This window comes from Poromitra crassiceps, assembly GCF_964638095.1.
Source record: "Poromitra crassiceps genome assembly, chromosome: 11".
Lineage (NCBI taxonomy): Eukaryota > Metazoa > Chordata > Actinopteri > Beryciformes > Melamphaidae > Poromitra > Poromitra crassiceps.
In genome coordinates, this window is record NC_139643.1 from 30,482,549 (window position 1) to 30,510,251 (window position 27,703).

At 44.0% G+C, this 27,703-nt stretch overlaps 2 protein-coding genes across 2 annotated transcripts in view; one reads left to right on the forward strand and one right to left on the reverse strand.

Moving 5' to 3' along the window:
- Positions 1–16,732, forward strand: part of col9a1c (collagen, type IX, alpha 1c) — a gene marked incomplete at its 3' end in the record, with an annotated part of 33,194 nt that extends 16,462 nt beyond the window's left edge. Inside the window, exons 14-37 of the mRNA XM_083645729.1 lie at positions 188–259; positions 2,099–2,137; positions 2,444–2,500; positions 3,012–3,065; positions 3,308–3,361; positions 3,461–3,514; positions 4,275–4,328; positions 4,514–4,567; positions 4,656–4,709; positions 5,562–5,615; positions 6,146–6,199; positions 8,058–8,102; positions 8,282–8,335; positions 8,435–8,488; positions 8,612–8,665; positions 9,002–9,073; positions 9,161–9,196; positions 9,313–9,357; positions 9,463–9,495; positions 10,323–10,469; positions 11,782–11,836; positions 12,832–13,017; positions 16,342–16,428; positions 16,530–16,732. Coding sequence (XP_083501855.1) covers positions 188–259; positions 2,099–2,137; positions 2,444–2,500; positions 3,012–3,065; positions 3,308–3,361; positions 3,461–3,514; positions 4,275–4,328; positions 4,514–4,567; positions 4,656–4,709; positions 5,562–5,615; positions 6,146–6,199; positions 8,058–8,102; positions 8,282–8,335; positions 8,435–8,488; positions 8,612–8,665; positions 9,002–9,073; positions 9,161–9,196; positions 9,313–9,357; positions 9,463–9,495; positions 10,323–10,469; positions 11,782–11,836; positions 12,832–13,017; positions 16,342–16,428; positions 16,530–16,732 — 1,671 coding nt within the window. The remainder of the gene's footprint in view (positions 1–187; positions 260–2,098; positions 2,138–2,443; positions 2,501–3,011; positions 3,066–3,307; positions 3,362–3,460; positions 3,515–4,274; positions 4,329–4,513; positions 4,568–4,655; positions 4,710–5,561; positions 5,616–6,145; positions 6,200–8,057; positions 8,103–8,281; positions 8,336–8,434; positions 8,489–8,611; positions 8,666–9,001; positions 9,074–9,160; positions 9,197–9,312; positions 9,358–9,462; positions 9,496–10,322; positions 10,470–11,781; positions 11,837–12,831; positions 13,018–16,341; positions 16,429–16,529) is intronic.
- A 5,318-nt stretch (positions 16,733–22,050) lies between these two features.
- Positions 22,051–27,703, reverse strand: part of col22a1 (collagen, type XXII, alpha 1) — a gene marked incomplete at its 5' end in the record, with an annotated part of 53,804 nt that continues 48,151 nt past the window's right edge. Inside the window, 11 exons of the mRNA XM_083646465.1 lie at positions 22,051–22,368; positions 22,453–22,530; positions 23,084–23,266; positions 23,429–23,495; positions 23,612–23,791; positions 23,914–23,958; positions 24,049–24,084; positions 24,181–24,252; positions 25,828–25,881; positions 26,137–26,190; positions 26,280–26,333. Of these exons, the coding sequence (XP_083502591.1) occupies positions 22,175–22,368; positions 22,453–22,530; positions 23,084–23,266; positions 23,429–23,495; positions 23,612–23,791; positions 23,914–23,958; positions 24,049–24,084; positions 24,181–24,252; positions 25,828–25,881; positions 26,137–26,190; positions 26,280–26,333 (1,017 nt within the window). The 3' untranslated portion in view covers positions 22,051–22,174. The remainder of the gene's footprint in view (positions 22,369–22,452; positions 22,531–23,083; positions 23,267–23,428; positions 23,496–23,611; positions 23,792–23,913; positions 23,959–24,048; positions 24,085–24,180; positions 24,253–25,827; positions 25,882–26,136; positions 26,191–26,279; positions 26,334–27,703) is intronic.

The window sequence follows — 27,703 nt, forward strand, 5'->3', positions numbered from 1 at the left end:
TAAGTCAGGGGGCAGAACATTAAACTCAGGGGACAAAGCCCTACCCCGCCGGGCCCGATTGTCATCCATCAAACACTTGCTGGGTTCTTTCACTACCCAGAAAATGTAGTGTTTGCATTCATCGGTCATGCTGTTGTTGTTGTTGTTGTGGTTGTTTTTGTGATAATGTTCCCTGTGATTCTGGCAGGGTCCCGCGGGTGACAGAGGAGGACTCGGCCTCCCAGGACTTCCTGGCCCTCCTGGAGCACCAGGGCCTGCGGTAAGGAGAAGATCTAACCTTCTGTGTTGAAATGTAGCAATTTAGTGTTCATTTTCCATGGTGTTTGTACTAGGGTTTGACTAATATGACTTTTTTAAGACTGATATAGGCCTAGATACCAATTTGGCGGGGGTGAGGGGAGTGCTGATAGATGATATTTTGTACTCATGTACAGTTGTTTTTGAATTGACCATTTACATCCAAAAATTCACAAAGTATTCAGTGTTTAACTTTCCCTTCCTGTTATACTAGACACTATGGGAGGACAGTTCCTTTATACTTTAAGCTAGAAACTCCACTTTAAATGGGTCACCACTTCTAATAGCTTATTACTCTTATTCAGCGTTTAGATATCTTTTGGACCTTTTTAGAAATCGCCGTTTACGTTTTATGCTTTTCTTTCCAACCTTTTTTATATGGCAGCCTGTAAAGTCAGCTAGAGTGAATTGTGACATTGCGCACTCTAGGTTGGCTCCATAGGCTGCCATTATAAAGGTTGAAAAAGCATAAAACGTAAACTGCAATTTCTCAAAAAGTACAAAAGGCAAGGCAAGGCAAGGCAAAGTTTATTTATATAGCACATTTAAAACAACCAGAGTTGACCAAAGTGCTTAACATGTAAGCAAATACAAAAGATATACATATAAGAAACAATAAAGCAATGGGCACAAAAACACAGTAAAATGGAGTCGAACTGACAGCTCAGCTCGAGTTGAAAGCCACGGAGTAGAGGTGAGTCTTTAGTAGCGACTTAAAGGACTCTAGGGACTCGGCAGTCCGTATGTGGACAGGTAAACTGTTCCACAGACTAGGGGCAGCCACAGCGAACGCTCGGTCGCCTCTGTTTTTTCTCCTTGATCTCGGCACATCTAAGAGCATCTGGTTTGTCGACCTCAGTGCTCTGGATGGAGTATGGATGTGGATGAGATCCGCTAGATAAGAGGGGGCCAGTCCATTTAGAACCTTAAAAGCAATTAGCAAAATCTTAAAAGTGATCCTAAAGCGGACCGGGAGCCAATGAAGCTCGGCCAACACAGGCGCAATGTGGTCGCGCTTTCTTTTCCCAGTTAGGAGCCGAGCGACTGCATTTTGGACTACCTGCAGTCGCTGAAGTGAGGACTGGTCCAGGCCTACATACAAGGAGTTACAGTAGTCAAGTCTGGAAGTAATAAAGGCATGAATGACTTTCTCAAGGTCTTGAGGAGATAAATAGGCCTTGACCTTGGCTAACAGCCTTAGCTGGAAAAAGAAGAAGTTGGCAAAGATATCAAAGATGGCGCTTTAAAGTTTGAATGAAGGTTCTAGCTTAAAGTATGAAGGTGTAGTTAGAGTTCAAAGAAGTCATATTTGAACAGTTCTTCCGTGCTACAACAGTGTCTAACAGGAAAGGGGAAAGTTGGCATAGGTTCTGAAAAGGGGCGGGGCTTATGAAAGGTCAATTCTACAATAAATCAGTTTGTAATCAAACAAGTTGCATCATATCAGTGGTGGACGACAGTGATTGATCGATTTTGGCTTTTATATAAAAGGTCAAATAGGCAAACTGCTATATCCTATAGGTCTAACCCTATTTTGTACTACTGTATGTGGGATGCAGCCTCCATAGGATATTGTCTATATTGCCACTTCTATTCTGACAGCTGGATGTCTTCTCCAGCTCAGATCTCTGTGTAAATTCTGAGTTTGTGACTGTGTTGCATGTCTCAGTATGTTTCCACACTGCCTCCTCCTCCACGCTGGGACTCTCTGCTCTACTGGAGTTATGCGGACATCTAAACCCTCGCGGACGTTTCAGATGTCACTCTACTGTGTTTTAGATGTCACTCTGCTGTGTTTTAGGGGCCGCCTGGTGCCGTCACTGAAGGAAGTGGGGAAGCTGTGAGTGTGTTTTATCGTCTTTTCATAGAGCCAAATGTTTCCTGAACGCATGACAATTGGATTTGGCTCCAGCGATTCGCTCCTCAAAATTGAGACATTGAAGTTGGATCTGACTGACTGTCTGCCTGTCTTCTCTATGCCTTATATTGTCTCTGTCCTGTCCTCCCTGTCTGTCTGTCTCTGTCTATCTCTGTCTCTCTGCCTGCCTGTCTGTCTGTCTGTCTGTCTGTCTGTCTGTCTGTCTGTCTGTCTGTCTGTCTGTCTGTCTGTCTGTCTGTCTCTCTCTCTCTCTCTCTGTCTGTGCAGTGTCCGGCTGCCTGTCCTGCTGGACCACGGGGACTCACTGGGCTGCCAGGGATGAAGGTGAGGAAAATTGATGCCCTGTATTGGCTTCAGCAATTGGAAATAGAGTGGAACACGAGTGTCAAACAAATGTTAATATCTCAAAATCTATACATCGCATACACTACATCAGCTTCTTTGTTCTCTGCTGCTCATGCAATGACAGTTAGTGCCTCAGGACGTCTGGGTAATGTAGAAGTAAAATGTCTTCCCTACCACCACGGAGACCCGGGTTTAACGTGATCCCAAGCGCTACGTCCTGCTCGTGAAACCCCTCGCTGTCAGGTGAACAGAAGCGACTGGTAACTGCACATGTATCGGAGGAAGCATGTGCTAGTCTACAACTCTCCGCAGATCGGCAGAGGGGGTGGAGCAACAACCAGGACAGCAGGGGGGATCGGCCAAGTACAATTGGAGAGAAAATGGGAGAGAGAAAACATTTGATTCAAAAAAGACAATTAGTGCCTCCTACAACAGCATCAATGCCATAAAACAAATATGTAGAGTAATTTGATTGCTTTGCTGCCCTCAGGGACACAAAGGCCTGGCTGGGGAGCCTGGCAAAGCCGGAGACCCTGGAGAGAAGGTATGTAAGAATATTACAACACAGGAAAATAACACCTCCTCCACACAAGGAAGTATTACCTCGTTAACAGTTCCTTTTCATTGAGATTTCACTGTGTATTTGAATACTGAACGGCTTCCAGCTGTGTGGAAAGCGGTTGGCACTGAGAACAGCTTGTCTGCTGTTTTGTTGCAGCATATAAAGAGCGTAATGTGATTATTTCTCTGTTTGTTGCTTAATGATGGTGTTTTGTTTATGTGCAGGGAGACAGCGGACTGCAAGGTGCACAGGGTCCCCCGGGAAAGATGGGCGATGATGTAAGCCACGCCTCTTTTTCAACATTCATAAACACAGTATGGGCTTATAGAAGATCTGAAGAAGATATGCTATTAAAAACTTCCTCTTTTTCATTGTAGGGGCAAAGAGGGCCTATTGGATTCCCTGGATCCACAGGAGAGAAGGGAGACAAAGTAAGTTTAAACTGAAGCTCCTCCATATCGTTATTATTTTTGGATTAAAGTGTAAGGTGACATGTTTCTATGAGTATACTAATCAGAGGGGAGGAGGACTGCACTTTGAATTCTTTGAGACTTGACTTGACTAGGGTTCTGGTGACATGGGACTTGACTTTGACTTGCACTTTGATGACTTGAAAAGTTTCTAAAGTTTTGACTTGTGTGTTTTGTGTGATTTCTTTCAGTAGATGCCTGAATTGAAATTCTGTTTTCTGAATTTGTATGGAATGACTGAATTTATTGAAGTCAAAACTTATAGAAATTAAACTAATTTTGTTCTATCCTCATGTTTATTCTATTCTAGCCATTACCTATCCGTTTCTATTCATTTTATATTCATATTCTATTCATGACTTGGACTTGAGTTGAGACTGACTCGGGACTTGAGTTGACTTGGTCACACCTCTGATATTAATTATATTGGCCAATATGAAATGATCCTTGGAATGTTTTTCTGTTTAATAGATCGAGGTTTGTAGGTTTATAATTCATCATGAAGTTGCAACAGAACTCAATATAACTGAGGCATTCAAATGTTTTATTGATTTATCCACCCAAGACACATTTCACTGGCATTTGGCAGTTGGTAATCTCAGACTCTGCCTGTAAACATATAACAGCACTTCTCCATAACAATAATGCTGATAAAGGCAGACTGACAGTGAAGGCAGCATTGCGTTGGTGGATAAATAAATCGGTTGTGTTTTCTTCCTAGGGTCCTCCCGGTTTCAACGGCATCCCAGGACCCACCGGCCCGCCCGGAGCTCCCGTAAGCAATCTTAATTTGATCAGCTCGATATCCTGACCTCTGACCTTTGCAATTTACTGTACGAGGGGGGGAAAGGGCAGGATGTTATTGATAACGAACTCTCTCGGCCCGAGGATCGTTTTTCCATGATGGCCGGGGCCTGTCCCGATGATGTCATTTTCATGTGCTGTGATTTCCTTCCTCAGGGCGTGGAGGGAATCCGAGGACGCCAGGGATTGGAGGGACCCAAAGGTGAAGAGGTGAGTTCTGCGCTTTTTATTCCTATATGATTTGAAAGAGCCTTTCTCATTGTGTTTCAAATCCATGGTTTTCTGTTGGTTCCATCAGGGAGCTGTGGGGCCTCAAGGAGAGCAGGGTCCTGCGGGAGAAAAAGGAGACACTGTGAGTAAACCGATAGCATTGATTGGATCGGACTGATTGATTCAGCCGCATTCGATATTCTTCTGTCGCTTCTTCCATCCTCCAGCAGGCTTTGTAAACAAGAGTCTAATGCTGATTTACAGGGAGAATTATGTACACGATGCACAGATGAGATTTTTAACTTTTTTCCACTACTTGGCAGTGATATAATGTACTGTAACAAAGTATTACAACCCAACTACTAACAAATACTTTGTCACGGTATTTATATTTCTGTCAACCTTCACTTTTACTCTACTACATTTCCTAAATAAGATATACTTTTACTCCATTACATTTCCCCTACGCATCTTTGTTACTCGTTATTACAAAATAAAATCTGAAAAAATTGGGTAGCCTGCAAGAAAGCAGGTTTGGCAAATCATTGCTCCTAGCTTGCAAGTTACATTAATCATGATCTACACTCCATTCCAGTTGGTGGCAGTAATGCACCATAACGTTGTTTGCCAACCGCTATAAAACTCAAGAAGATTTCCACTCACACCCAGGCATGTCAGATCACATGAACGAGAAGAATCGATGATGACTGCTTGATTTATTTTATTAATAGCATTTACTTGCACTTTCAATATCTACAGTAAGTACATACAATTCATTCTGAAAATTACTTTTGATACTTATGAAGAGTAAATATCAGATACGTTAAGACTTTGTTTTTCTCAACTAATATGGTAAGATATCTGTACTTTTACTCAAGTGTGGTGCTCAGGTACCTCATCCACCACTGCTTAAGGGGAAATTTAAGGGGAGGCGAGGGGTGTGAGGGGTGTGAGGGGTTAGTACTGAGTGTGATTGTGTGGTGTGACATTACAGGGAAATGCTGGCAAAGATGGCGTGGATGGAGCTGACGGGGCTGACGGTGCCAAGGTGAGTACACCTGACACCACACCGCACCACACACACTCTGTCCTACAGCCAGGTGCGCGTGTGTGTGTGTGTGTGTGTGTGTGTGTGTGTGTGTCCCACTGACATTTACTGTCTAACATAATGTATGCCATGACACTCATTATTCATCATTAGCGTTTGACTGATATTAATCTCTCAAGACAGATTTTCGATTTGCATGAAAAAATGGGCGCGGCCGTCGGCCGGGCGAGTTGAGCTTGCCCCCAGACTTTATTAATTTTTTAACCAATGGACTCTTGCCAGGGTGCACACACTGCAGAAACAGCACCTTTAAATAAAGATAACAAATACATATTAAACAATAAAAAGTATCAATTTAATACGCAAAGAAATTCAAATGTCACGTCTGGGTCGGCGTCTGGGTAGTGCAGCAGTAGATTCCTTGCTTATCAACACGAGGGTCGCAGGTTCAAGCCCCTGTGTTATCCTATTTGTCATTCCACATGGTTGTATAGGCTATGTATAAACTCTTCATCTACTGTCCTCAACAGGGAGAGCCTGGTGTTGCTGGGACAGTCGGTGTCAGGGGGATCGTGGGTATTCCGGTGAGTCCAACACTACTTTCTTTTTAGCCGTACACCTTTGTGCTTCTGACTTGAAGAATACAATTCAAGAGACAGTTCACCATTGACCTGAATTCTACGCCATACCTTTGCTGCAAAGTATGCAGCAGCAGCAGCCAGGGAAACCAACTGAGCAGAACGCGCTCTTTGAAGCCAGCAGTTAATAAAACATTTATAGACAAACAATCAACAGGCAGGAAAAATCCAATTCCAAAAAGGTAGTTCTAGGTGAAATATTGCAGACCCTGCTGAACCTGTCACTGCTGATATACAGTAGAGCTCAACAGTCACGTGACGGTTCCGTGACATCAATGTTCCGGAAGAGTATTTCCCGTTCATATTCTCATTGAGATTTTCATTATTAGCCATAATGTCATAACCCACCCAAGGTAGACTTACCACGGGTATTCCAGTGGTGAAACGATGGTATATCTTCCTGTAGAAGGTATAAAAGTAAAGTCCGCACAGACTTAAGACTTAACCTCCAGTTTATTTGTAGAAAAGCATTGACGTTTCGCTCACGGTGAAGCATTGACGTTTCAGTCACGGCGACCTTCATCATTCTGATGAAGGTCGCCATGACTCAAACATCAATGCTTTACTACAAATAAACTGTGAGTTAAGTCTACTACGCAGTGTGCGGACTTTACTGTTTTACCTGCTACTGATCATCTGTTGTCCTGCACCTGCAACATTTTGTTTATATCTTCCTGTAGAAGCCACAAATCTGTATGATATCATCCTTGTTTATTTAAAAAAAAAATATATATTCGATGTCATGGAGAAGTGCTACACTCTCACAACGAGGAAGTTGAAAGACAAGGACGTTTACCAGTCCACCAATTTCACCCCTTCACCCTTAAGGTGCTCTTATACTCGAGCAAAGCTCCGTGGGGGTGGGGCCCCGCGAGTCTCCGTGAGTCACCGTGTAGACCTCGCGCTGGGGGTGATGCCATTATACTCAGAAAGTGATCAGCATGTATTGTACAATGGTGAGAACAGCCCGTGAAAAGTCGCAATGAAACGCTGTGCAGTATTGAGTGCGCTTTCACTCTCAAACGACCGCACATCAGCACATGAAGGACTCACCAAACTTGTTTTTACTGAAAGCCGTTTTTACTTCTCAGCCCTGATAGCCTACTCTGTGCTGCTTTTAATCTCTCTCAACAATGCTCTCAACACAACACATTTACTTGGTGAAATGACTAAAAACGAACAGTTGCAAATCTAAGTTTATAGCCTACCACATGGGTCAAGAAATGTGGCGAAAACACAGCTCAGTGTTCAGGGTTCAGTGGCTCGAAAGCGGACATGTTTGGAGAGAAGCCGGGCGCTGCTCGCGCTGTGAGGAAAAAAATGTCGCACCGCGCGAGTGCCCGACGGAGCTAGCGAATAACCACGCCCAACAAATTTACGTCATTTGACGCGCCCGCCCCTCGCTCCACCCACACGCCCTTCACGGCAGGGTGAGCATAATTCCCCCTTTACATGTAAGAGCTATTTCAATATCAGACTGATGGTACATTAAAGACCACCAGAGGGTGTCACTACTTCCCGGTTACGGCTCCCGACTTACGCACTCGAAGTGGCATTCGTAAACATTGACCATTTCAACGACCTTGAAAATCGGCCAATGTTGTTGTTTTCCTTGTGAGGACGGGCTGGTTCATTCAGCTGTTTTTTGTACAGATATTGGAAATGAACATACAGTACAAGTGTGATGCTGCCTCATTGACCTGTTTGCTTAAGAATTGCCTACTCCGCACAAAAAATTTAATCAACAAATAAAGAAGAAATAACAAAGAATTGATTTTCATTTGTCTTGTTGTTTTGTTCCCAGGGGCTGCCAGGGAAGCAGGGATTGGTTGGGCCTCTTGGTGAAAAGGTAATTGGAATTGTCCTCAGTTTAATGATGCATGTCCACATAGTAGAGCCGGGACCTCATTATTTGTGGTGCCACTCAACTTCGTTACTGTAGCTTTCATTCTTGGCGAGTTGGACCGTGTTTGAAATAAGCATAGAATGAGGAAAATGACTTATCGATCTTTCTGCTGGGGTTTTTAGGGGGATGTTGGCGCCGAGGGAGCCATCGGGCCGGTCGGACTTCCAGGGAAAACTGTGAGAAGCCTCCACCATGCGATCTGTCCCCCTCTTCTTATATTCACCAGTTACAGTAGACTAGGATGGTCTTGTGATGAGTCGTCTCTTTTTCTATAGGGTGAGACCGGAGCACCCGGGGAAGACGGCAAATCAGGAGCCAAGGGAGCCACGGTGAGTTTTTTCGTTACAGTTTCAAGTTTCTGTGTATTCAATTAATTTCTACTATCCAATGTAGAAATGATTACCCTTTATTACAGCGGGTTAAGTTTGTATATCTCTACCATGCGTTTCCAGGGTGAAACAGGGAAGCAGGGACCATTGGGGGCTACAGGTGCTCCAGGTATCGAGGTGAGAAACTGCTACATCCATAAGTTCTCACATGATGTGATAATGCAAGTGATAATGTTATAAATGAAATAATATACAGTACATAGAACATTTCATACAACAGTGTAACCCAAAGTCGATAGATAATGTAAAAACATTGAAAAAATAATCTAAATTGATTCCTTATGAAGTCATTGAATTAAAGTCCATGTGATGTAATTTATTACACGTTTTATAAAATGCTTGACCTACAGTATTGAGAGGGATATTTTTAGTATATTTTGATAAGTTATTCCATGATCATGTGCTACATGTTGTATAGAGCAGCTGTGACTGTGTGTTTTGCTGTATTTTCAGGGTGACAAAGGAGACAAAGGAGACACCGGCGAAAAAGGAATGAAGGGTCATACTGGATTCAAAGGCGATCAAGTGAGAAAAATCGGACGTTTATGTGTATTAATTTGAATATTATGATGTAATAAAACAATTATGACGTCTTTTCTTCGGTCGGTCCAGGGACCTATAGGCCCAGTGGGACAAAAAGGAAGTGAGGTGAGAAAACAATTGTCGTCTGCATACATGATATTACAGCACTGCATCATCTGCATATTGCTTATAAGTGTTGCAATAGCCCTTCTACACACCCATCATCTTACTTTTGTGAATAGGGAGACACAGGCCGGACAGGAGACCCAGGGGATAAGGGAGACCAGGTATGTGTTGCACTTTATAATACTGTATGTTATTACAGACTAAACTCACACTTCTCTCATGACGGCTGTGAAAGAACTGCTCTTTGCTCTGTCTGTGTGTTGCAGGGCCCTCCTGGCATCCCTGGAATCAAAGGAGAGGTATTGGGAAAATTAAACAACAATAACGGCACTGCTCTGCCCTGGTGAAGTAGCTGACCAGAGAGAGAAAGGAAATGGGTTAAAAAAGTGATGGTGACAGTGTCAGGGTTTCCCACATGACAACCAAGTCTGAAGTTGTATGAGATTAGCGATCTATGACAATTGGTTGTTATATTTTGCATGTTGTACTGGATTTGTTATTATAAATGATATACATACAGTATATACACAAATTAGATTATATTAGATCATATATATCACAATATTTTGTGATTATCGCAATATTTTCCACAGTATTGAGCATCATGCACCATGTGCTGCTTTGATCACAATTATGCAAACTTTAAAAAGAAGAAGCTATAATCTACTATTGGTAGGATAGTGAAATAATAATCATCATCATAGTTGTAGTTAAAAAATAATATTTTTTATTTCAAGTGGGTTCCCATCCACAATCAGCCTATTTCTGGAAATAGCAGAGCGGAAAACAAAATATGCCAAATGGCCATTGTCTCCTCCAGTGTTTGAATAGTAAGATCAGATTTCAATAAGGTGGTAATATTGCATATCGCGATATTTTAGCGGAACAGCATCTCAATAGAAAATTTTGGATAGCACCCAAACCTAACACAACACAAGCAAGATAACGTGCTAGTAATGGCTTTTCCCCGCCTTTTTATTCACTAGCCCAACTTCCCCAAACATCTACAATAGGCAGGCACTGTGCCAAAAGGCAAGCACGGCAAACCATGTCCTAGTATAGACACTCCACTGTAGCCCTGCTGATGTCAGAGTGTAGCCATAATATTTCACTGTCTCACCTTAAGCCTGGAGCGAAGGGCCACAGAGGCTCTACAGGAGCGGAAGGCAGACCGGGCCAGCCAGGCCACGAGGGTTTGACTGGACCAATGGGAGCGCGAGGTCTGGAGGGAGAGCGAGGCATCCCTGGAGCATCAGGTCCCAGAGGTCTACCTGTAAGTGTTACCATTAACATTGCAGATGCAGCAATGCAGCAGTCACAATGTGGTAAAAAAAAAAAACATCATCATGGTGTGGCGAAAGTCATACATCTTCACACCTTAGATGTGATTTTAATATGCCATAATCATTTTGATATGCAAATGAATTTTTATGACGTCACGCGGCAGGAGAACAAACTTCTGGGTTCATTGTTTAGTTATGTACATAAATAGCCACATCTTTTATGAACACAAGACTAGAGGGCACTCGATAGATATTCAAAATGCTTACGTTTCCTCTGTGGGGTTTCTACAAAGTGATGAATCCGTTTGGAACTTAGGTGCCTTTCTGTGATTGGTTACCCCCATTGTCACGCCCCATTACCACACCCATTTTGGCCAGTGGATGTGGAAGTTCATCAGTTCGTCCTTGGCCCATGACCAACCTTTCTACAAAGTTTCATGTTGTTACGTGAATCCTTTTAGAATTTAGGGGCCTTTTTGTGATTGGCCAGGCACAAATCCCACTCCCTGACCCCCCTTTTGGCCAGTGGGCATGGACACTTAATCAGTTGGAAGTTGGCCCCTGACCTACTTATCTACAGAGTTTTGTGATCTTACATTAATCCGTTTGGAAGTTAGGCACCTTTGATATGATTGGCCACACCCATTGGACCGCCCCTTTTGGCCAGTGGGTGTGGAAAGTTAATGATTGCTAAGTTGGCCCATGATCTGCTTTTCTGCCAAGTTTCATGCAAATCTGAGATATCCTGCAGACAGACAGACAGACAGACAGACAGACAGACAGACAGACAAACAGACAGACAGACAGACAGACAGACAGACAGACAAACAGACAGACAGACAGACAAACAGACAGACAGACAGACAGACAGACAGACAGACAGACAGACAGACAGACAGACAGACAGACAGACAGACAGACAGACAGACAAACAAACAGACAGACAGACAAACAGACAAACAGGGGTGAAAACAGTCAATTAAACTGGTAATTAACTTGATATCTACGTCATCAAAACAAATGCGCTGTGGGACTGTAGACGATCTGGACTTGTTTCTATGAGGCTTATTGCATTGTGGCTCCTTTTTTGAACAGAGGTTATTTATACATTTTACTTTCACTTTGAAGCCAAAATGATTAAGTTTTTGGCCTTATACATGTACAGTTCCACTGGCTGCCATTCTACTAATGCGGGGTAGATACATGATGGATTTTTTCTACAATGGCTTCCGTTGTAGAAATCGATAGTGTTGGCTGTAACTGCCAAGAATCACTTTACATTGTTCATTCATTATTTCACAGGGTCCCAAAGTGACTGATGCCAAGCTTCGTGAAATGTGCTCCGCCATTGTAGAAGGTAGAAGATGTTTACTTTTAATTCCACCTTATCTTTGCCTCTCACATTCGACCAATGGTTCCCAATCCTTTTTGGTTTGTGACCCCACTTTGACGTCACAAAACTCTAGTGACCCCAGACATTTTATAAAACACCGAGCATTCTTTGCTAAAATTAATTTGTTTACGATCATGTAATAGTTTGTAATACTACATTATGTTGCAAGTAAACGTTCAATTTAGACCACATGTAGGCTATTATTTCATGTATATTATTATGGAGAGCAGCCAGAGGCGCACAATTCTTTCTTATTTTCCCAGTGCATGATATGTACAGGTGAGCTTGTATTTACAAGGCTGCAAATGAATGCTGAACAAACAATGATGAAGAATGAAAATTGAAAAAGAGCTAAGTAGGCTACAAATATGGGCTATATCTGGTTAACACAGACCCCACTAATAGGCCTACAGCTAGTTCCTGCAGCATATCGCTGAACTACTATAACAATACTGAAGAAAGACTTTTCTATTAGAGGCCCCTGGAAACCCAAATCCACAATAACCTTCTAACTATGTACGGTAATTTAGGGTCTTATGTGCATAGTAGTAAACATCAAAAAGTATTAGACATTAGTTTCAATCCAAATCCTAAATAATAACATTTATCATGTTCCTTATGTTGGGTTTGAAGCTTATGCTCCGACTTATTGCTCCGCGAACCAATCAGGCTGAAGTGGCCCTACCATGCCAATCTAAAAAATGCATCACAATGCATCACAATATGAAGTTGTGCAGCACTGTGGGGGGAGGGCAGAAGGGAGACATGCCTCCACAGTTTCAGAGCAGAGAATACTGCTTCGTTTTTCACAATTTTGAAACCTATTACACTTGACGTAATTTTTAATCAGTCAAATTTGGCAGGGTGGTTGTGTAAAGCAACATGTACTGTATGTTATCATGAATAAAATGTTCTTTCTGCATTATGTGATCCTTATGTGATGTCCTCTGCCTCTCTAGAACAGTTAGCAGAGTTTAAGGAGGCGCTTCTGAAGAAGCCGGCAGCCCTCGGTGCCCCCGGAACCGCCGGACCAGCCGGACCTCCCGGCCCAGCTGGAGCGGCAGGAGCGGCCGGAGCGCCGGGGCCGTCGGGGGCCAAAGGCCACCCGGGCTACTTTGGAATTCCGGGTGCACCAGGCAAGAAAGGTCAGAATCTGTCTTCTACTACTCATAGCATAATGTTCAATGCCAATGCAATGTACAGTAAGGGGCTGTGTCCAGTGTCCACAGAGAAAAAAATTTGGATTTGGCCACTAGGGGCCAAGGCCGCAGTTTAGCTTGCTAGCATGCATGTAGCCTAAGACAAATAAAAAAGAAAAGATAAAAGATTAATGAGAATTGATCAAGGGTTATATAAAAACAGTGTCAATGCCCATTTACTCATTCTAACACAAGAGTGACATGTATTTTAATTGAAATATGTATCAGTATGTGGTGTTTGCCCAGCCCTTCATTGGGAAATGCAGCTTTATGAAGTGGGATCACGTGGAGATGGTCTTCAGAAACTTTGATGAGATTGACAATAAGTAAACATTGTTTCAGATACATGGTGTAGTTGTGGAAAAGTGTGTGTGAGTTTGGAAGAGGAGTGCACCACTAGGTGGAGACATGCAGTGTTGATTTCATAGACGAAAACTATGAGGAAAAATGTTAGTCAACTACCTATTTTCACTGGTGAAAACTAGACTAAAAATGTTAGGCGGGGACGAATTGGGAAGAGATCCAATGAGAAGAGAAGAAGAAGTTAAGCATCTGTGTCTGTATTGCACATTCAAACCTTAAAACAATTCCAGAATCACAGATTAATATATCTTTACAATAAGTTTGGAAATTCTAATGAATAGTTACGGTTTTCTTTGACTAAGATGAGATGAAAATACTTAGACACTTAGTTGACGAAAACTTGACTAAATAAAATCAGGATGAGGTTGACTAAATATGAAGAGTTTAGATAAATATGTCAATGTTGTGTGATATGCAAAGGTTGTTGGTTCAATCCCAGCCTCAGGCAATTTCTTAAAAAGTACTCACATTATAAGCTGCAGCAGTGATCCTTCTTTATCATTACCAGTAGTTTGAACACTGATAGAAATAAGGTAGTGGCAGCAGAGCAGGACTCAAACCCACAACCTCTGGCCCCAGTGTCTCTGTGTGTATTATTCCTTCACACCACCAGCTGCCCTTCACGCTCACAGCTCTTCTCCGGGCGCCCTTGTCTCTTCCCTCTGCCTGTCACCATTCAAAACTGACTGAGGCTCGAACCCACGGGCGCAAAAATGGCTGAGGTCTCAATATTGCCGGGCAGCAAGCCTACTCTCTGTGCCACCAAGTCAGACTGATTGAACCATGTTTTCTCAGGGCTTTAAATGACTCTTTCCTCTGGCTGTCGCCATTCAAAACTGACTGAGGATCAAACCTACAACCTCAAAAGTCACTGAGGCTCAAACCCACAAGCGCCAAACTGCTAGACAGCAATCCAACTCTCTGAGCTAGTGGGTCATAGTGATTAAGACTAGAAGATTAAAGTATAGTCTTTATGCATCTTAAAATATGTTTTGAAGGGACCTTTTAAGTTGAATAGTATTTGAATTATATTAATATGACGTGAGTTTCTATTCGCCTTGCACAGAAAACCTTTTACTTTTATACTTGAGTACATTTCAGAGCCTGTACTTTTTTCCTTTTACTTGAGTAGGCTAATTAAGTTGAATCAGTACTTCTGCTTTACCAGTCTTTTTTTTACACAAATAACTGTACTTCTATTTAATCAGAGCAACAATGTGATTAAATTTGGAATAACAAGAAAAAATTACACGTCTGTGCAGTAGGCTAACTAGGCCTAAATAACTCAGATATAGGGTCTGTAATTGTAACGTTCCATATAATGAAGTATCTCATGCTTGTTGATTTAATTATTGTTTTGCACCTGCTGCTCACGTTTGAGATACTTCTGGCTCGCCTGGAAAGAAGGTGGGAACAGCCGAGTACAGTCAGCCAATCAGAGGCAGAGAGGGGCGGGTCATGCCTTCGCCTAGCCTTCGCCATCATAGTCTGGGCACCTTCCACCCCGCTTTTTGTCATGGGGCGTAAACCACGGAACCAGAATGAAAACCGGAAGGCAGTGCGCCAAAAAACATCTGTGTTGCTGTTAGCTTGATGTCTCTTCCCTCGATTAATTGTCTGATGCAAAGCTTCTGTATTGGCTTAAAAGATGTGAGATTGTGAATCCGCAATGTTTCTAAAAGAACTTCGGTACGTCCATCTTTTGTTTTGTTGTTTGCCGTTCTGATACTTGGGTCAAATTGTCAAGTTAACGTGAAAGTTGACGAGCTAGAAACGCTGCCATCCGGTCTAGGGCGGGCTCTAGGCCGGAACCAGTAGGGTGACAAAATCAATTGTGGGCGGGAGCCAGGCTCTTTCTCGCCGAGAAGAGCCTGGTGACGCGAGGTTATCGCCATCATGGGGAAAATAATATTGCGTCATGTGAAGTCACCAGTGATGTCACTCAAGTAATTGTGATGTCATCAGTGAGTGATGGCATCAGTGATGTCATCACGAGTGATACATCACTGATGATGTCACATGGCGGGGCGCTTTGGAATATAAAAAATATGAAAGCCCAGAGTGCTTCCAAAATGCACAGACACACAGCGCACAGACAGTTAGTAGCTAATGTTAGCTAGCTAGCATAACAAGGTAAATAGCAAGCTAACATCAACCCAACAAGATAATACAATAATCATTTTCACGCCGAACCCCCAAAAAAGCTGAGATATCTCTCCAGGCTTTGCTTTTAACATCTTTTTACTCCTGCATCTTCCTCGATTTTGATTGGTTGGTCAAAAAAAGTGACATTGATGAGCAGCGCTCAACGGCGAGAGCGCTCCACCAAAAAGCAGAGTGCTCCTAACAAGCCTTTACCATAGAAAATGAATTGCAAAAGGCGCTGGCAGCTCAAAAATCACTCCCTAAAAGGTGTCAGAAGTCTACGGAGGCCATTTGCAAACAGTTTTTTGGGGGTACATTAAATATGATAAACTGTAGTGCTGTGAGAGCCTTTTGCTTGTCCTTCATGTTTCTGGAGAGCGTCCAAAGGCTTCTCTGTCTTGGCAGCCTTTAGAGAAAACAACTGTGACGTCTTTGCCTTCACACTGACACCACACACTGAAGTTCTGCAGAGCGTTCCATAACATTATCCAATCCATGATTCACCTAACGAGCTGAATCAGAGCACAGCCAATACGCTTTCCAATTACATCCCCATACAGCAGCTCTGAAAACAATAGGCTGCTCCAGCTCTCTCATCGGCGTGAACGTGCGTGTGTGTGTGTCTGTGTGTGTGTGTGTGTGTGTGTGTGTGTGTGTGTGTGTGTGTGTCTGTGTGTGTGTGTGTATGTGTGTGTGCGTGTGCGAATGTGCGTGCGTGTGTGTCTGTGTGTGTGTGTGTGTGTGTGTGACTCTGTTCTGCAGGTGATGCTGGAGTGAAGGGAGATAAAGGAGACAAGGGAGAGGATGGCGTGGGGATCAAAGGAAGCACAGGCGCGCCCGGCGCACCAGGTAACACAAGGCTCTTCTCATACGTGGTTAGACTCCTTGTGTAAAAATCGTACTTATTTCCCCTTTAAACATATTAATCCTATTTTGTATCTCCACTCTAGGTGCACCAGGCCTCGCTGGCGTCGGGAAGGATGGCAAAGACGGAGGGCACGGCGACACAGGAAGTCCCGGCGTCTCGGGTTCGCCTGGTCCGAGGGGGGCCACGGGGGCCCCCGGCCTTTGCGACCCCTCGACTTGTATAGGGCGAGTTCCGCCTCTCTATCTGGTCAGCGGAAAGAACTCCGCCAGCTACAAGAAGCCCTGAGACCCGCCCACGCTCCACCAGACGCTCCCGATCTCAGCCGGCACTGACCCAGCGAAAGGATGAGTCCAGGCCTGCTGATCTGGAGCCACGGCTCTTAAGAGACACAAAGGGAAAACCGAGACAAGGCGCATTGTAGAATACTGTATAGACTTTTTTAACTCACGTGTGATTCTAGAGAGAGCTTATCTGACGGTGTGTATTCAAAAGATAGCTGCTACCTACCGACGCCAAAGCTTCCGGCTTGACGAGAGGCCCCGCAGGCCCGCGATGTTGTCCGATCCAAGTCTAGGCAATCACTCACCCACGGTCTTCCTTCTGTACCTTCATAAAACAAACAGAACCAGGTTGTAAAATATGACAAAGGTGCATCTCTCTCATTTCCTTTTATGCATGTGCTCTTTGAATTCCTCCAATAAGCTCACTGAATACATCATTTCTACTTGTTTGTGTTCCCCCCTCTACCAGCATTATGCAGTCGGTTTATGTTGTGATTTATTTCAACAAGAAAACATGCTCACATTGGATCAAAAGATTCCATCACCAGCGCAGATCTAATACTGTAGCTGGCATCTCCGCCTGTTTAGAAATGTAGAATCCTTCATTGGTTTTGACTGGTTTTCACATGTTCATGTTTTTTCAGTGTAATAAAGTGATATGTTTTGGAAGTGTGGCATGAGTGCATTAAGAAGATTATAGGCCTATTTCCCATTTAATGGAATATGTGAATGGTCTATCCTGTTGCTTACTTAATTACTTTCATGAAAGTAGTAACATTTTACATGTAACATGTTACATTGTAACAGAGTTGAGTAGTTTGTCACAGTATGCATGTGGTAGCCTGGTAATGAAACATTACAGGGTCCAAGAAATGTCCATTAGACTAAACAGAAAATCCACGAGCATGGCAGTAAAGGGCTGGGTGGACAAGGTGCCACTGTCAGCAGCGTGGATAAGGATATCATCTGGATACAGGAGGGCATCTCACTGTTGCCAGGGAACAAAGGAGAGTCAACATCATCCCTTCCTCAGATACATTCACAGATCAAATATGACCTTTAGCGAGCAGCTGGCTAGACTTAGCAGCACAGCCACCCTCCACAAGGACATCCCTTTGATTTAATAGATCTCATGGTGGCTCCCAGCCAAACGCTTTAAGTAGTGTGCATAAATGAAACAACCAGCAAGTACCAGTTTAATCTGCAGCACAGATTGATTCCCGTATTCAGCTTACAGATGGTAGACCAGATGGATTGCAGGGGAACGAGTGACAATGTCAGAATAAGCTATATCAAACTATTTCTGGAATATCATAAAATAAATTGATATTGTTTACAATGTTCTTCCTGACTTTCAATCTTTCCATTTTGAGAAAATCGTTGTCATGTTAAAGGCAGACAGCTTTTCATGATCTTATTTGTACAAGGATTCACACTACTGACACGAGTGAGAGGGTCAGAACCAGCAACCTTCTGCATGGCAAGCATCCACTTATCTCTGCTATAGCCAAACACTTCTACCATCTCATTCGTCATCTTACAAGTGCTCAAACTAATGATTGGCCGTATTACTGCATTTCTGAGCAATAGAACCACATTGCTTGTGCCTTACATTCATCAGCTTATAATTTTGTTACATGATGTGAACATGAAAAGACTTGAGGCTTGACTGAGCTGGACTTTCAGCTGTGCAAATTTCTGAACTTAAAAGGAACAAATCCTGGTAAACACATTACAATAACGTACACAAATAATGTAGTAGTTACTAGTAACTAATGATTCACTAATGAGTAGCTAATGAATAATTTGTCATTAGTCAATCACTAGTTAATCATAGTTACTGAGTGAGTAGGTAGTCATTAGTTAATGATTAGTATCTAAGTTCCTGAGTAGAGTAGTTAATCATTACTTAATGATTACTAAATGTCAGCTCTGAGTAGTTAATCATTAGTTACTGATTAGTCGGTCAGTTCCATGAGTAGTTAATTGTTCGTTAATGATGAATAAATGTCAGTTCATGAATATATTAGTTAAACATTAGTTACTGATTAGTCGTCAATTCCTGAATAGATGGTTAATGATTAGTAGCCTAAATGTGAGTTTGTGAATATATAGTAGTAGGGTATGATTAACTACTCTACTCTGGAACTTAGATACTACTCATTAACTAGTGATTGACTAATGATGAATTATTCATTAACTACTCATTAACTATTAGTTAATGATTCGTTTACTAGTAACTACTACATTATTTGTGTACGTTATTGTAAAGCGTTACCCAAATCCTTAACACAGCGTTCCCCTCTAAGCATTATGTGCTTTGAATGCACTCTAGGAGTTGGACTCGGACTGGAGATATAGTGACTTGACTGCAACACAGAACAGTGAGTGACTGAGAGATCAACTCAAAATTCTGTTACAATGCCCAGGACTTTGGCGACAGCCATCTGTAAAGTCACTGCAGTGACTACATTGCATCTCAACAAAGACAAATGGTTTTCTAAGGATTTGTATATGAGCACTTCAGTCCCACGAGAGAAAGTGGGAGTGAAGGTATGTTGAAAAAAGAAAGAAAAAAGCCTGTTCTATAAAATGGATCTGTTCCAGTCTTTATTACAATATACAGTACAGTACATGTATCCTTCCAATACTTACAAATATGCTACTAATTTAGAACATCTTAGCACCAATTCTTCAGGGAAAGAGGGGTTATTCAATACACATTGTTTAATGAATACACATCTGTATTAGTTCAAATTGTGAATAATTTAGCAGTATAAGTTAAAAACAAATCAGCAAGGTAAAATGGGTTCTTTTGAATAATTAAAGATGTACAAGTATTGTCTACCTGGAAGTAGAAAATGAGTTAAAGAAATGCATCATAACATCATGCGGAGTGGTGTGCAAAGCATGAAACCCAACCAAGAAAGTACAATACTGATATGGCCTGTGCAATAATAAACCAATAACAGAGAGGCAGCTAACAGGCATGAAGCGGGTGCAGAATGTATTTGACTAGAACAGTAACTGTCTCCTTTCACACATTCTGGACCTTCATGTAAAAGCTGCTTTGTATCACTTGCTTGTATGATATACTGCATAACCATAATGTATAATGACCACGTCCTTTTTTGACCACAGTTCCTTCTTTGCCATTCATGTTTGATGATAACATACCCCCATTGGTTCCACCCATTGAGGTTTAACTCAACCAATCAGATTATTTCTGCCTCTGATAAACGTTTGTAGCCCTAAAACTCCAATCTGCTCTACTAACGATCTCAAACCTAAGTTGTGCGGGAGTCACATTTTCACATTCATCATGAATGACCTTCAATCAGGTGACCTGAGTTCCAAATGGCCCGATTCCCTGCCTACCAAAACGAGGGTCGCAGGTTCGAGCCCCCGTGTTACCTCCGGCTTGGTCGGGCATCCATACAGGCCCAATCGGCTGTGTCTGCGGATGGGAAGCCGGATTAAGGGTATGTGTCCTGGTCGCTGCACTAGTGCCTCCTCTGGTCGGTCCGGGCACCTGTTTGGGGAGAGGTGAACTGGGGGGGGGGATAACGTGATCCTCCCACGCACTATGTCCTGGCGGTGAAACTCCACACTGTCAGGTGAAAGGAAGCCGCTGGCAACTGCACGTGTCGGAGGAAGCATGTACTAGTCTACAACTCTCCCCAGATCGGCAGCGGGGTTGGAGCAACGACCGTAGAATTGGGGAGAAAATGGAGGGAAATTCAGAAAAAAAGTATTGTTTATTGTAAACCTGCATACCCCCCAGTGACATTATCAGTTCTTGAAAAATGCCCTATCCCTTCCCCTTTTGGAGTACTGATGTATTTTCTTTACTTTCTTTTTTTTGTAGAAGATGACAAATGTGCTACCATTGTGCAGGCTCTTTACTAGATTCTGGGGGTTTGGGAGAGGTGTAATTGGTCCACGAGGGACATAAAGCAAACATCTTTCAACTGGTTAACACAATGGTCCGCTCATCAGGATTCAGGGAAGGAGCTCTCCAATTTTAGCTTCCAGGGGACAAAATAAGAAAAGGCATCTTTTCAGAGCAGGGCTGAGCTGCCCGGTCCCTGCCACACTGTGCCACAGGCCAGACGCTTAATAAGCCACACAGAGCAGAAAGGAAGTGACACGTTTAGAGAAAGTAGTGTGAAACCAAAACGGAGCGGCTTCTGAAGCTAAGGTGAACAAAGGCTGCAATTATACCGCCTCCTCAAAGCTGTTTACTGCTAAAGCCCGTGGCATGCCTGGGAGAGAGAGAGAGAGAGAGAGAGAGAGAGAGAGAGTGACTACAGGCACTTCATTAAACGCACAAGTACAAACGCGACATTGACGATTGTTTTCCGTGACAGCTGCCTTTATCTTAAGATGACATGCATCTTTGAGACGCAGCTATAATGGACGCCTTTCGATGCAGGAACATTTTCAACCATAAACAGCATTTATAAAGGTCATGTCATTCATGTTGTCTGCCCGGATGACTTTTAGATTGTGAATATGAACACATTTGAGAAGCACATTTGAGAGCAAAATGCAAACTATCTTGAGCCAATTGAAAGAGGTGACTGAGCTGTAACATTTCTATTTTTTTCTTTCTTTTTTCCAAAATGGATGCATAGCGTTCCAATCTCTCCTGGAGCTAGAGAACAACACTGCCAAGACTTTAATCTGTGGGATGTGATGGAGAAGCGAGCGGGGTCTGGGTACCTTTAGATCATTCACAATTCCTTTTTAATTGGGGGGGGGGTGCAGCCAAATTTTGTTTTAGGGTGGATTTCCTTTTTTTTTTTTTTTACTACAAGTTATGTCTGCCTGGAGTACAGTATGCAAACTACTACCAGCGTGGAGGCAAGACATGCACAACAGGATCATCCACCGCTCTCCACACACATACTCCTCCACACAATCACTACTGGTATTTCAGATGACTGTTTCCCCCACTGACAATAAAGTAGATCGTTCCCTCAGCTGGTTGATTACCAGTAGATCCCCAGCAACAGATCAACTGGGAGAGTGGTTATGGTTACTGATGCTGCACTGAGGCTGCTGTGAAGGGTAATTGATGCAAAACAGTGATACAAACAATATCACACACCCAAATCTTCACTCAAGAATTGCATCACCCTTGATATCTCCTTATTTTACAGGAACCATGCGAGTGTGGGGAAGAAAATAAAACAGTTTAGCTGCCCTCTATAGCCCTTATTAAGTTTGACCACCAAAAAAAAAACGCCCACTGCTCATTTCCCCTGTCCGTCCCAAGCGTCATACCAAAAACAAACAAAACAAAGAATCTGACCGGCAGCACATATTGCTTCAGCCCTCCAAATGGAGGCGACTATCATCCTTAAAAAGTTCTTGATTCATACCGACGCGTCCCAGTTCATAAATATAGCTGGACTTTTGAGTTCTTTGCGTCTTGCTCTGTTTAAGACCCCTTGACGTTTTTGGTGTGGGGCCGGTGTGCCAGGCTGGCGTAGTAAGCGCACTGGCTGGGGTCGCATTGGCCGGTAGGGCCCGGGGGCCCCGCCTGACCGTGGGGTCCCGGGTTCCCTGGCTCTCCCTGGACTCCGGCTTGTCCCGGGCTGCCGTCTTTACCGTAGCCGGGCAGACCAGCTGGACCTGTGGGACACGGGAGCGCTTTAGATCAAGACAAGGAGAGGGGGCCAATGAGAATGAATAGGGCAATGAGAGACGGGGCGTTACCTATAGGACCGGTGGGGCCTTGCTCTCCTCTGTCGCCCACACCAGCTTCTCCCTTTTCTCCTCTTCCTCCTCTCTCACCTGGAAGGAACAGAGAAAGTAGACATAATTATGGGCATCCGGGTAGTGCAGCGGTGGATTCCCTGCCTACCAACACAAGGGTCGTAGGTTCGAGCCCCTGTGTTACCTCCGGCTTGGTCGGGCGTCCATACAGGCACATTATGGCCGTATCTGCGGGTGGGAAGCCGGATTAAGGGTATGTGTCCTAGTTGCTCTGTGGATGGGAAGCCGGATTAAGGGTGTGTCCTTGTCGCTGCAGTAGCGCCTCCCTATGGTCGGTTGCGGTGCCTGGCCGGGGTCGAGGGGAACTGGGGAGAGAATAGCATGATCCTCTGAAGTCCTGCCGGTGAAACTCCTCGCTGTCAGGTGACAAGTCGAAGAAGGGGCTGGTGAGGAAGCATGTACTAGTCTACAACTCTCTCCTGAATGGGAGGGGGGTGGAGCAACGACTGGGACAGCAGGGGGAATTGGCCAAGTACAATTTGGAGGCAAAAAATCTGGGGGGGAAAATTATCAAAAAAAAAGAGAGAGAAACAAATTAAACGAATAACAGTACTCTGATCCTTTGTCCTACCTTTAGGGCCCATGGGTCCCCTGATTCCTTCTCCTCCGTTCTGTCCGGGCATACCGGGCTCTCCGGGAAGGCCAGGTCGCCCGGCACTGCCATCTTTACCCGAAGGGCCAGGAGGTCCCGGACGGCCTGCTGTGCTCTTCACATGGGCTGGCTGGACCTGAGCCATGAGGTATGCCATTTTGGCTGCGCACACACACACACACACACACACACACACACACACACACACACACACACACACACACACACAACTGGCTTAAGCATCAAACAACTCTATTGGAATCAGTCAAATGAACCCAAATGAGCTAAGCATCTCAGCCCGAGTCAGAAGAAGTGGCGCCTCACCATCTAATTGTTTGGACAGCTCCTCCTGGATTAGCCGTCTCATCTGCTCCAGTGATACTGACTCTCCCTGCGGTAACGGAGACGCAAATGTTTCATTCAATTATTAAAACCTACATCAAAATCGACTGAGCGTGTCATTGTTTCACAATGTGAAGAAATGGATTGCTGTAGTGATGTTCTCACCCTTGGGCCTGGGATACCGGGGTTTCCGGTGGAGCCCTGCGGCCCGTGGGGGCCGGCTTCTCCCGGCGGTCCCGACATGCCCATCATCCCTGTGTGGCCCTTTCTGCCCGGGGGTCCGGGATTCCCGGGCATACCTGGATCTCCCGAATGGCCTTTGTCTCCCTTCCCACCTGGGTCGCCCTTGATTAGATGACAGCGTTGATACATTATTGGGCTTGCAGCACCTTCAAAGTGACTGTGATGGCTTGTGGGACAGCGAGGGAAGCCGTAAGGGACGTGCGGCGTCTCCCCTGTGTACTCACCCTGTCTCCTTTGGTTCCACGGTCGCCCCCTCGGCCTGGCATCCCCTACAACACAGAGCAAACCCCGGCTGTGAGCCAGAAATCCACTTAAATACATGGCTTCTTCACTCATCGATGCTCATTAGAAGTGCTTACCTGTTTCCCCTCGGGGCCAATTGGACCAGCTGGACCCTGGATATAGAGAAGCAGGTTAACATGACCTCCAGCTGCTCATATTGGCACTATGTTTGAGGATTAACATTTTAACTGAAGGGATCGACCACTTACTGCAGGGCCTTTAGGCCCGCTAAAGCCTGGTAATCCCGGGTTGCCGCCTTCTCCCTTGGCTCCATTCAGGCCCTGCGACACAGCGGAGACACGGCTGTTGGTCACATGTGGCGCACGTGGCGTGCTAAATTCTCAAAGCTGCACTCATTACCGAGGATCGGGCGAGATTATAACGTTTAGCTGGAGTTCTTATTGACATGCAGCGTCGAAACCCGGATTAAAAAAATCTTGCAGCGGGATGTGCCAGCTGTAACAGATGAATATTCATATTTACAAGCGACACGTGGGTCGGGTGACAAGCTGGCTGTGCCAGCTGCAAAGTGCAGGAATTTAACCGACACTTCGCTGCACATGTACTGTATGCTGCCATTTCAATTTAGGAGTCACTATCCTGCTTATCCTCGGATACTATTTTCTATCCTCTCTCCACCCACTTTTACTTCCGGGCTGGATTTTGCCACTTGGCATCTGACAACATCTGAGCGGCTCCTTCTCCTAATTATCTTCACTCTGCCTCTCAGTGTGGTTTTACATCTCCTGAATATTGTGTCTGCGAGCAGGAAGTCCCGTCTCCCTCCTGTCTCCAGCAGGAAGTCCTCTCTCCCTCCTGTCTCCAGGCGGCTGTTGGTGATCTGCTCCCTCTGCTGACTGCTCTCATCCTCTCCTCTCTGATGTCCCCCCCCGCACATCGTCTGCCCTCCTCCAGTTAGTTACAGTTACTCTAACACCTACAATCGATCAGCTCCAACTCCGTTCTCGCGTCAATCGGCCTAGAAATAATGACCGTACGCTCAACACCGGAAACCCAGAAATATCGTCCATCTGTACCATCTGAGTCTTATTAGTCGTCAGTCTGGGTGCCCAAATTGATGTATCCGTGGACTGCAGAAATGTACAAAACCCACATTTTATTCTGGCGACCAGGCTATCCAAGATTTTGTCATCTCTCTTCTGGACCGCTGCTACTCCTAGCATGCTAGCCTGCGAGGAGAGCTACAGCTCCATACCTCCAGGCCCCCGTCCAGCCCTCCCCTCCAGCCTGTTCTGTGATACTACCGCAGCAGCCTGGACAACCCTTTTCCATCCTTGCTCGCCCCGGGGCGAGGTGACCTTGCTCACCCCAGTCACTCTGATATTCCACTGTAACCTGAAAGCTCACCTCTTCAATACATACTTCATGTCCTGCTCTGGCCTTGAATCACACCCCCCCTCTACCATACAGTATGTGCCTGCTCTACTCGCTGTGAACATGTTACTGTTTCGTTTTTGAAGTGATTCTACGTCTGGGGTCAATTTGGGCGACAAGTGTGCTCGGCAACGGTACCGGGGCGCCAGTGTGAAAGCAACCTAATCACTAGTACGTCTCTACCAAACATGATCATTCCTAATCACCTAGTACGTCTCTACCAAAAATGATCATTCCTAATCACCTACAGTACGTCTCTACCAAACATGATCATTCCTCGGAGCAAAAGAAACACTTGTCATATTTATCATCAGCGTGCTGTGGCCCTGATCTTTGCAGTCCTCACTATTGTTTGGTTGTGATGCTAGTGCGTCTACTATCGCACTGGATAACACTGTCAGCAGCACGGCTGAACCGCAAATGTCAATTCTGTATGCATTAGAAAACAGTGCATAACTCACTGGGCCTCCAGGGGTGCCTGGCTTTCCTGATGGCCCTGGTTCACCTGGTTTGCCCTGAGAGAGAGAGAGAGAGAGGGAAGGGGGGGGGGCAAGAGGAGAGGGGGAGAAGAAGAGAGAGATAGAGAGATGCCCTCATGTTTGTGGAATGAGAGAATAGATGGGGAAGGACAGGGAGAGAAATTCAACAGGGGCATGAGTGCTACTTTACAGTATGTCCATGTCTATGTGTCTCTTTGACATTGCGCAGTGTCTGTCTGCTATTGTAATAAGTGTCCGGCTGAGCTCCGTCACTGATTGGAAATGACTCACCGACTCCCCTCTTGGACCGCTAAGTCCCTCTCCACCAGGAGGTCCCATAGCGCCCTACAAAAACAAACGCAGCACAGACATAATGATCACATCTTTGACATGTTGATCACCACAAAATGCACTGCGTCTATGGTTGAACGTACTTCCTTCCCAGGTTTGCCCTCACGCCCAGGCAATCCAGGCTTTCCATCTTCTCCCTGGAAAAAAAAGACAAAAGGGGAGAAACAATGTCAATAAACTTCAAGGATGTCTTATGAATTCATATTATATATATAACCTTTATTTAATCAGGTAAAATCACATTGAGATCAAGATCTCATTTTCAAGTGAGACCTGAGTACAAATGCGTAATACAAACATCAATCAATAGAACATAATACCATAAAAACAGCAACCACACAAGAATAAAAATAAACAATGTAAAAAGAACACATAGCACATACATAGGTGAAGTTAAAAACGAGTTAAGAACAGTGACAGCTAAAATCAATCAAGGTTTTGATTAAATATCTAAAATGACCCATTGAAACCAGAGTATCCAATTTCAGAGTACACTGTAGTTCATTCCAAAAATATGGCACAACAAATCTAAAAGCAGTCTTTCCTAGGTCAGTGTTTATTCTTGGAATTTGTAGTGTTAACACATCCCGTGAGCAAGTGTTACATGTATCAGTTTTCCATCTAATAAGGGATGTTAAATAAGGGGGCAATTTTTGGAGAAGCCCTTTATAAATAAATAAAAACAAATGCTGGTCTCTTCTAACAGAAAGGGAAGGCCAGCCAACTTTCTGATAGAGAGTGCAGTGGTGAGTATTGTAGGTGTCTCCAGTTATAAATCTAAGGGCTGAGTGGTAGACAGCATCTAGCGGTTTAAGAGTGGAGGATGCCGCATGTCTATAAATGACATCACCATAGTCAAGCACTGAGAGGAAGACTGCTTCAATAATTTTTCGCCTACAAAACATAGGAAAACATGACTTATTTCTGTATAAAAAGCCAAGCTTTGTTCTTGACTTTTTAACAAGTGCTTCAATATGTGGTTTAAAAGTGAATTTATCATCGATCCAGATGCCTAAGTATTTATAATGAGGGACTCTTTCAATGACTGTGCCATTTAAAGTGCAGATTTGGAGGGTGCTATAATCGATATCTTTGGCTCTGGAGAATAGCATATATTTTGTATTGTTCGCATTCAATACGAGTTTCAAATCAGTGAGAGCACTTTGCAAAGCGTTAAAAGCGAGCTGCAGATTTTCAGTAGCCGATTTGAGAGAGTCAGACCAACAATATAAAATAGTATCATCTGCATAAAGATGGACATTACAGGATTGTAAGTACAGGATTATATCATTGATATAAGCAGTGAATAGAACTGGTCCTAATATTGAGCCTTGCGGGACACCTTTAGTTACAGATAAGAATTCTGATCTAACATTTCCCACTTTTACACACTGTTGTCGATCGGACAAGTAATCTTGGATATATTGAATATCTAACTTGAGCTGTTTAGATGGAGGTCGCAGAGACCACTAGTGGCATGGTCCTCAAGACAAAACTTCTCACTCCT